Source organism: Haliotis rufescens, unplaced genomic scaffold, assembly GCF_023055435.1.
Source record: "Haliotis rufescens isolate VD_foot unplaced genomic scaffold, xgHalRufe1.0.p SCAF_1, whole genome shotgun sequence".
Taxonomy (NCBI): domain Eukaryota; kingdom Metazoa; phylum Mollusca; class Gastropoda; order Lepetellida; family Haliotidae; genus Haliotis; species Haliotis rufescens.
In genome coordinates this window covers 41,228,228-41,242,406 of record NW_025963779.1, presented here as the reverse complement: position 1 = coordinate 41,242,406, position 14,179 = coordinate 41,228,228, and the positions used below count along the sequence as shown (strand labels likewise).

The following is a 14,179-nucleotide window of genomic DNA, read 5'->3' as shown; positions in this document are numbered from 1 at the left end:
TTACTTTTTAGTGTGCGTTTTAAAATATAGATAATTCATCCAGTGATACCCAGAATTCAAAATTGTGTTACCTTAATTCAGGAGTCTAATACATAAAGTTAATTGTATGAATTCATTCCGCAATCAATTTTACCTTACTTGAAGCAAGTTGGCACAATTTCTCTACACGATTGTATATTACTCATGATAAACAAATTCAAATATTTCGGGACTGTAAGCGATAACAAAGTGGAAGACTTTTGATTCTTAGAAATGTTATAAAACTGGCACAATCGTATACAAACACGAGCTCTTGTAAATGACTTCTTCTTTGGTTTTGATTGTCTAGATTCATTAGCTATTATACTTTTTAGAATATCTGTCAGGCGAAGTCAGACATTCAGATTCTCAAAGAACATGTGAAACATGGCTTCTATGAGATCATACACATTTACAAAATGTTGACTGAAAACGTTCAATGATCGATTTTCTGTCAGTACACATTTATCAGATCCATATAACAAAATAGATCCCATTTGTGTGTCAAATATTTTAAACAGTATATCTGGTGGTATGTTCTTCTGTCGCCTGTCAATATTGAAGAGTGTTTTGGTGTCCTTTGGTGTTAATATGTTGTCAGCTTTGTTCCATCATGGAACTTGATGAGAGTTTGAGAGAGTATGTCCAGCATTGGAGATAGTGTAATCACGCCCAGCCATAGTGCAAGAAACCTGGGCGTTGTTATGGATCCGATCCACCGCTTGGATAAGCATATGACAACCATATTACCATATTTACGACCTCGGACAAATCAGGAGAGATATGTCATCGTCGAGGGGACAAGAACACCTGATGGAGAACGCTTCCCTCCAATAGAGACTTAAACTACTCACCGATAGTACCATACAAGCCAGCAGGTACTCTCCGATCAAAAGATCAACATGTGCTGGTGGTGCCAAAGTCACGTACCAAAACACAAGGCTATAGGTAATTTTAACATGCTTGCTCTGGAACAATCTGCCACAAGAAATCAGAAAAATTGACAGACTTTAAAAAGACACGCAAAACCTGTCTCTTCAATAGAGCCTTCAACTAGAAGAATCATGTCTAAGTACATATGAGCAGTTGTTAATTGGAAAATGCGTTATACAAATTCTTAATTTAATTTAAAAGCACACCCAAAAACATGTAATTAGTTGAAGTCTTCATGTCCATGTCGTCATATTTCCATGTCCCCTGGTGTCCCTTAACGATACCACCATTTTCCTGAAAAGTAATACACGCATCTAATCTAAATTCCATTTAATCCCCATTATAGAGATATAATTTCTAGAAAATCCTGATAAAGATCTCTCAGCACTGATTCTTAAAGCATCACTATTAGTTCTACAATAAACGGTGAAAATAACAATGGACTCAAGAGACTTACTTGCCTTACTCCAGTGATTGTGTTTAAGTATTCCGTTACAGATGTGTTTGAGATGTTCAAAGCAGCTTTCACTTTGAAAAATAATCCTTGACAAATGGTATATAATTGTTCTTGAATACCTTTTGGGATTCCTAATATCTTCGATATTATATTAACAAAAAAAATGAATTCTGTTTAAGATGTATACACATGTCGTTGATTTCTCATAATCTGTTTCACTGATATCTGAAATCCAAATATGTGTTATCAATGAATATCAAACTTATTTTCTGACATCGTTTATAGGATAAAATGTATGTTTATATTTTTTAGTAAACATCAAACAGTAAATCTGCGTCTCATACCATAATAGCAACAACAGTGTATTGGTTTTACAAGTGAATGACAAGTGCTACCATACAAAAGTGTGAATCGTCAAGCAATCACAATTTACTTTCATCAAACCATTCCTCTCTATTGTGACGTTACCTCCCGTTGCCACTTTATGCTTCAGTTGCAGTATCGTTGGAAGTAACGAAATGCATGTAACCATACAGCAAAACACCGTGATATATATGCTTCATGTTTCATGGTATATATGGTTTATATTACGTGATATATATGGTTCATGTTTCATGGTATATATGGTTCATGTTTCATGATATTTATGGTTCATGTTTCATGGTATATATGGTTCGTGTTTCATGGTATATATGGTTTATGTTACGTGATATATATGGTTCATGTTTCATGGTATATATGGTTCATGTTACGTGATTTATATGGTTCATGTTTCATGATATATATGGTTCATGTTTCATGGTATATATTGTTCATGTTTCATGGTATATATGATTAATGTTACGTGATATATATGGTTCATGTTTCATGGTATATATGGTTTATGTTACGTGATATATATGGTTCATGTTTCATGGTATATATGGTTCATGTTACGTGATATATATGGTTCATGTTTCATGGTATATATGGTTCATGTTTCATGGTATATATGGTTCATGTTTCATAGTATATATGATTCATGTTACGTGATATATATGGTTCACGTTTCATGGTATATATGGTTCACGTTTCGTGATCTATATGGCTCATGTAACGTGACATATACCGCTTGTTTCGTGATGTATATAACCAGCCATATGTTGCCTCACACTACATCTGTAGCCTCTTTACATACGTAGTTAGTGTGTATATTTTGTTACACGGTGGTTTTTGCTTGGTAATATGATCTCCGTTATATGTCTCCAAGAGAAGCAATCCCTAGGCCCCTCTGCATAAGGACCAGCACTGGGCCTGTTTATGGAATGTCTTTTTGTAACTTGAAACTCCACAATCTCTGCTCAGATCCGAGCAAATTCTGACCACTGGAGATGCAGTATGTACCTGTTGTGTCACCTGTTTTGTTGATCAAGTACACTTATTTGGCTTACGCTATTTCTAAGAAAGTTAAAAAAAGGTTTACCACATATTACATGTTACCAATGTTTTGCAATTTTTAATAACATTTGAAGGACCTCAACTTACCAATTGAAATAAAATATGATAGCAATTTTAAGCAAGAGTGACCTGTATGATTTTTATTCCCCAGAAGTTTACAGGTTGACACTTGAATGACCTTTGATAATACCGTTGTTAGAAACCCGGAGACAGAGATTAGTTGGGAATAGGATCACCTGTTCCGCCTGCTGGGGTTATCTCGACTCACAGACAAGTAGTTGCCACCGATCCCACGCCATGCCTTCCACAGATAATCACTTTGTGTGTCTGTGTCGCTCCTTGAGTGACAACAAGTGACACCAGTAAAACACGTGGCAATGCTGGTGACCGATGTGGTCACTACATGCTAACCTTGACTTGTGGCATGTGTTTCCGTATAGAAACTTGTGAACATGGACAGTCGTGATGTTTGGATAGGACGACAACAGTCCTGTGGTATAGATTACTGTATCAAAGTCATTGTAGCTTACAAAATATAAATACCGGGGCAGCTGCAAGGAGACATGTAGTTTCATTTTCTTATGGTAGCGCACATTGTGCATGAGTCAAAACCGTTATGAGGAATGGTTTTGAATATCAAAGGCACGACATAAATGTCGATCGTCAGGGCCTCATTTTAATCCTAGTTATTATTATTGAAGCTTGTCGATTATCAACTATCTTCAATTAGAATGAAAGCAATTCCCAGGAGGAGATATGAATGTTGTTCAGGATCTTTTAAAGGACAACTATAATTATACACAACAAAATACCAACTTACTGAAATTGAAGAATGTTTAATCCAGACACATACACGAAGGCAAAGTAACCTCATCAAACGAAGTAGTGTGGGGTAGCTTCTTGTTTCAGGAGACATTCTGTCACCTGATATATCCTTCTGTTGGAATAAGCCTCAAAACTTATCACTCATTTATGTTTCTTGTATTGGCATTAAATCCCACTTCGCGAGGACCGGCTTATAGGAAATGTAATACCCCCTATTGCATGTCTAAGAATATATAACTATAGCAAGGTGCCATGTATGATTATCGTGTATCAAGGGACATAGATAATTTAATTGATGCAAAACGCGCGGTAAATGGTCAATTCCTGTTTGATTTATTGAAGATGATAACAAGGCCTGAAACAATTACATTTTTGTACAATGTAAAAATAGATGTTGATAAAGCGGAGAATATGCTGGAGTTCAAGATTGGCAAGTTCAAGTCTATCTATGACAGACTCACAGGTGATAAAACAAACCTACATTTGAAGATGCCACAATTAGAAACAATGTGAAATAGTAAGAATGAAGGGAAACATTTAGGAGTAAAACCAAAATGATATGAAGAAGCTGAACATATTATGGAGTCGTTTCTGAATTTGGAAAAACGAAATCATGTCAATAAGAACTTATGAGAGAAATAATTAATTATAAAAATGAACAGTTTATAAGTATGTCGGATATACTAGATGAAACATTGTCGTTGCACAAAAAATTATATATTAGCGATGAAGTAGGTAAATACACTCACTTTGATATTAATGCAGATGAATGTGCGCAAACATTACATAAAATGAATAATTAGACAAAAAAAGTCCAGGGTTTCATGTTTTTCAGCCTATTTGTTTATGGTTCATCTGGAGAGATATTGGATCCTTGTATTGAGATGCATTAAAAAAACACACGAAGTGATCAACAAGTTAAGATCGCGATCGACACTTTTGTCTTGCAGATTTAGCATCCTATAAATCTACTCGTTTCCTAATTGTGTAGATCGATGCTCATGATGTCAATCACTGATTGTCTGGTCATACTCGATTTTTACAGACCGCCGTCATATAGCTGGAATATTGCCGGTTACGGCGTTAAATAAAAAAACAAACAAACAAATAAACAAACTTATTATAAAGCACATCTCCGATAGCTTACAAGTCCTCCCCGATAAAATTAGTGAAACCCAAACTGGCTTATTCAAGAATCTTTTCATTGGGGAAAACAATTTGGGAAAAAACAATTATTTTGAAATGAGAAATAGATAAAATCCCAGACCGACTTAATACTGTACACGTTTAGAAAGCTTTCGGTAATATGTAGAGGGCATTCACAGACAAAGCCGCAGTGGCGTTAACTTTAACTCATCCTTAAGCACTGGGTAGGGCTTTCAGAATACATATTCTATTTTAAGACAATGATAAGTTCAAAGGAAAGTGGTTTATATTCTTAACCTTAAGACACTAGTGGACCGGTGTAGTGGTGGCACGTGGTCCTAATTCAGCGAATACGACACAAACCTGTCTGTCTGTCTGTCTGTCTGTCCGTCCGTTTCTAAGATGCTTCGATAAAAGATCAAAGGCGCCGACTGTACTTTATTAAAGTAGTTACGTCATAATGGGCTGACGTCACGAAGCTGTTTAAATTATCTCCCATTCCCACCAGGGTAGTGCATACGCCAGGTCAAATCGATTAGTGTACGACAAACTTTGTATCTCCCCGTTGTTACCATGGTACATAAACAAGTTCCACTCGTGTAGTGTGCGACCTACTTTGTATCCACCCGTTTGTACCATGGTACATACACCAGTTCCACTCGAGTAGTTTTCGACCTACTTTTGTATCTCCCCGTTGTTACCATGGTACATACACAAGTTCCACTCGAGTAGTGTACGACCAACTTCGTATCTCCCCGTTGTTACCATGGTACATACACCAGTTCCACTCGAGAAGTTTTCGACCTACTTTGTATCTCCACGTTGTTACCATAGTACATGCACAAGTTCCACTCGAGTAGTGTACGACCTACTTCGTATCTCCCCGTTGTTACCATGGTACATACACCAGTTCCACTCGTGTAGTGTACGACCTACTTTGTATCTCCCCGTTGTTACCATGGTACATACACCAGTTCCACTCGTGTAGTGTACGACAAACTTTGTATCTCCCCGTTGTTACCATGGTACATACACAAGTTCCACTCTAGTATTGTACGACCTACTTTGTATCTCCCCGTTTATACCATGACACATAGACCAGTTCCACTCGAGTAGTTTTCGACCTACTTTGTATCTCCCCGTTGTTACCATGGTACATACGCCAGTTCTACACGAGTAGTGGACGACCTACTTTGTATCTCCCCGTTTGTACCATGACACATACACCAGTTCCACTCGTGTAGTGTACGACCTACTTTGTATCTCCCCGTTGTTACCATGGTACATCTCGCGCAGTATTCTACTTGGTCAGAATGTTCGTTTTTTTATGTGCAAATAGATCTGTCCTCAAAACTGTCGTACATAACATTTAATATCCAAGGTGAAACTAATCCACACAAACCAACGTTCAAATGATTAACTGCGATATGTTTCTAAACGTTTATTAAACATCATTGCTTAGGCTACATTTTCATCTGATGGGCAGTGTGGATTATTCCTGAGAATCGTCGTCCAGTGTCCGTGCAGGCCATGTCTCGTCAGCAAGCGTGTACACTGATATGCTTCCACTGGCCTCAGAAGTCACGATTACGATAGGGGTTCCCACTGACGAAATTCTGCAACACAGTGATGACAAACACACTTAACTTGTCAGGTATGATTGGTGACCGCGTAGATGCGAGCCCCGGCTGTGTCAAGCGTTAAAAGACGCTAAAATTGTTACCGACCTTGGCAGTCGGCATTAGGAGCATAAGACAAGCAGTGACCGACTTGGAGTCCATATACTGTATCTGAGTGGGGTATTCATGATAAACTTTTGAAATTGTGTCTCAGGGGGCTTGCACTTTAAAACTAGTGCAATCAGGCACGCGCACGTTCACACACACACACACACACACACACACACACACACACACACACACACACACACACACACACACACACACACACACACACACACACACACACACACACACTCACTCACTCACTCACTCACTCACTCACACTCGCACGCACGCACGCACGCACGCACGCACGCACACACAAAGAGCAATAATCTTGAACGCGAAGTTAAAACCTATTTCACCTCATCTCACCTCTGAGTGGTGAGACTTACTTGATGTCAGATATAATGGCATCTCCCATGTCCTCCCTGGCGTACAGATTTGTCCAGGTTGCATCTATTTCCCCGGCTCTGTGCACACTCTGGAACTCTGGGGTGGGGTTACTGATGGTTGGCTGTAAGCTATATACGTAGAGTAGGCCGTTCCTGCCGCTCCCAAGAACCATCACTGAACGCCCTCCGAAATCTCCAATGGCTACAGAGTTTACTTCTGGACCCTAGGTGAACAATTTTAATATTACTAAACCATATTTATTCACATCTTCAAAAATAAGCAGCGTAACCTTCCAGATTTGTTTTATTTAGCTTACGATGAGGTTTGGGGCGGTCGGGTAGCCTAGTGGTTAAAGCGTTCGCTCGTCACGCCGAAGACCCGGGTTTGATTCCCGACATGGGTACAATGTGTGAAGCCCATTTCTGGTGTCCCCCGCCGTGATATTGCTGGAATATTGCTAAAAGCGGCGTAAAACCATACTCAGTCAGTCAGTATGATGAGGTTTAGTCACAGGTGCATCTCCTGACTGTCTGTGGAGCGGGAAACAACTCACCATCCACGTGGATCTGGCGTCCATCTCTTGCGCGGGGGTTTGCGAGAAGGTGGCGCAGTTACCATTGAATGTATTGGGGAAGTACTGGCGACTGTACCTCTCCAGCTCGTCACCGCTCTCCCAGGTTCGCTCCATCGACTGTGTGTTCCAGATTGAGAACCCACGTCCACCGAAAGCATAGGGAACGTTCGGCGTGTCATCAAACCCGTCAACATTAGAGACGTACAGGCGACCTGCACGACACAATCAATGTCAACAGTACTGGATATCACCTGCGACCACCTACTGGAACTAAAGAAAATTGGTGCGTCTGGTTGAAAGTAAAGGAAAATGCAGCACCGCCCATTTTGAAAGTTTGGAAAGAGGTTTCACTGGTTCTGTCGGCATACTGTTACAGCAGTTAGAATATCAACCAGGTAGTTTGTGTATCTCGTATGCCGAGCAGTGCTACTGTAGGCATGGCTATGTGTACCACATGCAAACACGTATTGTTATATTTAATTACCAAGTTCGGCGTTTGATTTCAGTTGAGAGTTCAGTTCAGGATCATTTACATTCCATGCTGAAAACAGAATAGAACCGTATAGAATACAATATCTGTTAAAGATTCACTTCATAATGAACATTTAAACCCTTGGTGAGGAGTATATTCATATTCGCTTCAGTAAAACGTAACCTGGCAGGGGCATACGTTAGACAATGATTTGAATTGGTCTGCATGTCTCGTCTCATTAGAACGAGCTTTCCCCGATTACCGACATGCGCCGGTGGCAAACTATCATTTTTCACGAAGAGCATGGAAATATACCTTGTGTGGGAATATAGGTATTTCACTTTGCTTCCTGAATTATATTTTCATCCTTGGGGAATTATGAGCATCTCACAATTTATGCACCAATTTATGCAACCCCCAACCACCCCGACCCCCAACCACCTCCACCCCCAACACCACCCCGAACCCACCTTTCACACTGACCTAGTTGCCGAAATGTACATACTCAGTGATGCCGCTCTAGCGTAGTCTTGGAAGGTGACCCCGGGGATGTTGGTTGGTCTCCCCTCGTCAGTTGTCACCAGGTAAGGTATATCAGCCCCCCATGTGAAGAAGGCGACTTTGTCGGGCTGGTACAAGCTGCGGATTTTCCTCGATGCCATCGCGATACCTGCAAGTTCAAAATGTATATATATACACACACACACACACACACACACACACACACACACACACACACACACACACACACACACACACACACACACACACACACACACACACTCTCTCTCTCTCTCTCTCTCTCTCTCTCACACACACACACACACTCACACACACACACTCTCACACACACACACACACTCTCTCACACACTCACACACACACATATATATATATATATATATAATGTGTGTGTGCCTACACGAGTGTATGTGTTAACTGTTAATGTATGTCAACGCGACAGTAATGCGTAAACCGTTATATGTATGTCAACGCGCCAGTAATGCGTAAACACTTATATGTTTGTCAACGCGACAGTAATGCGTAAACTGTTGCATGTATGTCAACGCACCAGTAATGCGTAAACACTTATATGTTTTTCAACGCGACAGTAATGCGTAAACTGTTGCATGTAAGTCAACGCGATAGTAATGCGTACGCCGCTATATGTATGTCAACGCCACAGTAATGCGTAAACTGTCATATGTATGTCAACACAACAGTACTGCATAACCATTACATACATGTATGTCAACGCCACAGTAATGCAGAAAGCGTTATATGTCAACGCCACAGTAATGCGTAAACTGTCATATGTATGTCAACACAACAGTAATGCATAACCATTATATGTATGTCAACGCCACAGTAATGCATAAACTGTTATATGGATGTCAATTCGACAATAAAGCGTAAACCGTTATATGTCAACGCGACAGTAATGCATAAACTGTTACATGTATGTCAACACAACAGTAATGCATTACCGTTATATGTATGTCAACGCCACAGCAATGCATAAACTTTTATTTGTATGTCAACACGACAATAAAGCGTTAACCGTTATATGTATGTCAACGCGACAGAAATGCAAAAACTGTTACATGTATGTCAACGCGACAGTAAACCATCATTATGTGTATCTACACTGTTGTATGAAGTATTCCCTTGTTTTCTTTTACCTCCCTTTGATACTGAAACAATCTGCCCTTAAAAAGAAGGATCTTAGATCATTTTCATAGCCGTTATCGTTGGCCTTATAAGTTCACTACAACGTAGAAAATCAACAGGGTTAATCATTTATCATACAACTCACCATTGTCTCTGTCACTGGCATCTATGTTTAAAAACTCCCAACTCTTGTTGCCCATCGGGTATATGCTGGTGATCACAGAGTTCTCCAGATCAATCCTTGCAATGGCATTGTTTTCCTATGTTTAAACAGATATAAGAGTTGTGTTAGCAAGTAGCGTGTAGTGTATGCAGCCTGACGTGTACGTCCATGCTTTCTGAGTTAGAAAATAAGACATGCCTGCAAGGTGATGTATGCAAACCCATTGCTAGGTGAGATGGCCACATACTCCGGCTCCACGTTCTGGGAGAACTGGATTATGTTGGAGGGATCGTTGGGGTCACGGCGAAGCCAGTAGCGGACACCTTGATTCAGTAGCGTGCTGAAAAACACCAGTCAATGCCACTGAAATAAACATTAATAAAAAAGAATTATTTCTGTTATCGATTATAAATATCTTTTAATGCTGTTTAAAGTGTGTTCTTTTCATATAAAATGGAAAATGTCCTTTGTGCTTTACACAAGTTCACTCTGTTCGTCGTATTTCTTGAAGTCAATGGTTGTGACTGTTGGTAAAGCGCCAGGCGTTGTGGAGAATGTAACCACAGAAACTGTCCCCTCGGGGTCATAGAAGGTGCCACCGACGACCCGGGGCTCCCCCTCGTTAGATACCACCAGACGACGGCAGTCGCTAGTGAACTTCATGTTGTCAGGATGGGCTCCCACTGGACGGGAAGAGATCATATTACAGGGCACAATACGATTACGTTCTTTTTACTAGCTATTCAAAGCTGTCATAATTGACAGCGCGCATTATATAGAACAGCATTTATGACATGATGAAAACGAAGGTGAAATATGGACCTGACGTCTGATTACCTAAGAGACGCTTAAGGCACCAGATGTTGGCATGTCTGTCCATTCACCTTTTGCTACGGCAAAGTCTATATTCGCATATATTGAGCGACATTTCAGTGTTGATAAGTTACGATTGTAGGTAAATCTGCATTGTGTTCTGAAAATGGTGATGGGACTTTCTACATTAAGTTACCAAGATATTCAACTGACCGGTAATCCTAGGATCTGTTGGGTTGAGGGGAGTGAGTGTATCTGAGCTGCTCTCAAACAGATTATAAAGAACCAGATGTCCCTCAAAAGCCACAGAATCTTGGCCGTCAAAGGTGACGGCCAGTGTGGGTGTAACCCCTGCCGCCCGACACAGCTCCACATCCAGAGGACGGCCGTCGGCGGCGACGTTGAAATTGTAAGTGTAGACTTCCTGCGGGTTGGCGGGGTCAGCGAGGGAGATGATGTGCAACATAGCCGTGTCACGACCTGACAAAACAAAACTGACATGTAAAAAAGGGGCATCTGTCGCTCGTATTCTTTAATAATGTATCCAAAACTGCATCAGCAGAACAGCAAGGTATACGAAATGCTGGACTCACCAACAACATAGAGGTAACTCCTGGCATCATCATAGGCGCTCTCCCTGGCTGTTCTGCTGTTGACGACGTACTGGCCGTTACGGTTGGGGAGTCTCAGATAGGATGCCTCTTTCAGTACCACCACACCATAGGCCACGCCCACTAGGGCAACCATTCCAACCAAACACACGTGCATTGTGCTGATGAGTCGTCTGAAGCAAAACAACATACGTTGAATACAACCAGCTGTATTAGCGGCGAAGTTTTAACGGAACTTCATGCTGATGACTGACACTCCATACAAGCAGTCATCAAAGTGCTTTATTTACCTACTGTTACTACTGTTTCAATATACACATAGTATGTACCACCTGTCTTATATCGTCTTATATGGGGTATTTAAATAGGTTTGCTGAAAAAATGTACCGTTGCATATTTTATTAACACATGTGTTTTACAAATCGCTGAATACTTCAGTAGTTCAGATACCAGCTTAACCTGTATAATGACCATTTTTATATGGACGTAGTATTTTGTACTTCACACGGTTATCTCTATTATGTGTGGAGGCTATTTGTTTCATATAACCACCTCATACATGGGGTATCTAATGAGTTATCGCATAATCAATACCATTATCGACTGTAAATGGCTGATTGTGGGGACATCGAAGTTGACCTTGTTTATTTATATCATCCACACGGCCCTACAGGCTGCGCTAAACACCCTCAACCAGTGTTGTTGTAGTTTCAGTTTGAGTGATACCATACAGAAAGTATAGTACGACATATCCATATTGCTTCCTGTCATCGTCCTCACACATCATATTTCGTTCAAAGAAAATTTCAGTGGTAATGGTTTTTAAAATGACTTAATGACTTAATGTCGGTGTATGGTTTGGTATTATCTTGCTCATATTTAACACAGATTCAATACGTTCTACACCACCTGCCCTAAAACGTCTTTCCTTGTTATATTACTTTCTACGAAATGCTTACAGAGAAAATAGAATAAAGCGATACCCTGTTTCAAGGTTAAAACTACAATTTCAACATACATGAAAAGCTGGGAAAGCTGGGGCGCGTGATGGTTCATGACGTGAGCATTCGAAGTGACTATGTATGACTATCTCCTTTGTACAAGATTTGCATGTGCTCATCAACTGTTATATATACACTACAAATCGGTTAAAATTTAAAAGTAAATAGCGTAAAAATCAATCTATTTTTTTTCACTTTCCCTTGAATTCAGAATATTATACCACGAAATATAGAACTACAAGGAGGTGTTTATTCCAGTAGAGTTGCATGCAATGTAAATGTGTTGTACCTGGGGGAAAGTCTTCGTCTTTTTTTTTTACCTCGGAAACAGTTTTTTCGTTTTCAATATGGTCAAATGTTTGTTTCTGTGAAGACTGTGGTGTATAGTAGGTAATGAGCCATCGGCGGCTGTACCAAACCATTGTGCCTTTTTGGCAATTCTTGTTTTCATTTTAATTATAGAAGGATCAAAAGCTAAAAATCCCTCTCCTGCGTAAGGCTCCAAGTCGTTGTTGTATTTCATCTTTCCAACTTGGGTTTAGAGATTCGGTATTTGCTACAGCTTTGTGTTCTTGTATCATAAGGCTGAAATTCAAAACTACAATAGCCATACAGGATGGCGTAGATGTCATGACCCTAGCAAGTTCTAATCGCTGAACTTTGAAACATTTGAAATGAATTCAGTCGACAGTTTTTTTAACTTGTTTTTTTTTACCCAAGTCTCAGGCGACATAGAAGCATCACCCATAAATAAGAATAAAATATATAAAGCACACTGTTATAAAAATATGGCCGTATCAAAAGTAACTCTTGTTAAAATGTCTCAAAGGTTTTAATTCTCTATTTAAAGGCATCGTTTATTGTTTATCAACTTTTGAGAGAAATGGAAATGTTTTACAAAAAAAAGAGTATGACATATGTTGAGATGCAGATACGACAAAGCATTCCGCGGGAAGTTTGTACGGTCACACCATGTCCACACTGGTGGTCTGTGTGTACTCACCGGGAGATCAGTTCACTACACGTCCTCTGAGATTCGGCTAACAAACTGAAGAGACCAACCTATCCAATTTTTGATTAGGCGTCAAGTTGGCACCTGTTGTGTCGCAAAGGTGGGCCGCACCTTGAGGTCTTGGCCAACGGTTTCGAGAGGTCAACGCGCTTGTGAATGGTCTTATTTCAGTCACGTGACAAAAGAACAGGGCCAAGTTAGCTGCTATACAGATAGGTATAGTATCCATAGCCTGAACGTTTACGTACGTAGGTGAATGAAATAGTTCTGCTCACTGGAGATAAAACATGAACAGTATATCTACTTTCTTGTGTAATTTGTGCAAGGCTAAATATGGTTCAGGACAACGCGTATACATCTTAAGTAAGAGAAATAGTGTATGCTTGGGTGCGTGTTTGTGTGTCTTCTGAGAGGCTACAACCTCAGATTGATATAACTCAAGGAGTTATCAGAGCACGGTATCGTAAACTGCTATAGAAATCACTTGTGTCTAGAATGGACTCTGTAATCCGGACCTGGCCGTTAACAGAGCTTTTTTTATGGTCCCAAAAGAGTTCAAATTGAAAATATTCCACTATACATGTGTTCCCCACAACACATTCATCCTGAAGGGCAAGTGACACACTGATACAGCGGCTCCCACCACACAAACATCCTGAAGGGCACGTAGCACGCTGATATATAGGTGTCACACACACACACACACACACACACACACACACACACACACACACACACACACACACACACACACACACACACACACACACACACACACACACACACACACACACACACAGAGAAAAGGAGAAAGGAGAAAGAGAGAGAGGAAAGAGAGAGTGATAGAGAAAGAGAGAAACAGAAAGAGAGAGAGAATGAGAAAGAGAAGAGAGAGTAAGAGAGAAAAAGAGAGAGAGAAAGAGAGAGAG

General features: G+C 40.2%; 1 protein-coding gene across 1 annotated transcript; it reads right to left on the bottom strand.

The window, feature by feature from the left end:
* Positions 1-6,244: 6,244 nt before the first annotated feature.
* LOC125380446 (mesenchyme-specific cell surface glycoprotein-like) lies at positions 6,245-13,397 on the bottom strand. The gene is made up of 11 exons (XM_048396566.1): positions 13,242-13,397; positions 11,220-11,410; positions 10,840-11,106; positions 10,292-10,496; positions 10,012-10,153; positions 9,796-9,910; positions 8,485-8,649; positions 7,992-8,048; positions 7,487-7,719; positions 6,933-7,156; positions 6,245-6,432 (listed from the first exon to the last, which is right to left on the bottom strand). The coding sequence occupies exons 2-11, from the start codon at positions 11,392-11,394 to the stop codon at positions 6,309-6,311; spliced, it is 1,707 nt and encodes a 568-aa protein (XP_048252523.1). The 5' UTR covers positions 11,395-11,410; positions 13,242-13,397; the 3' UTR covers positions 6,245-6,308.
* Between the last annotated feature and the right edge of the window lie 782 nt (positions 13,398-14,179).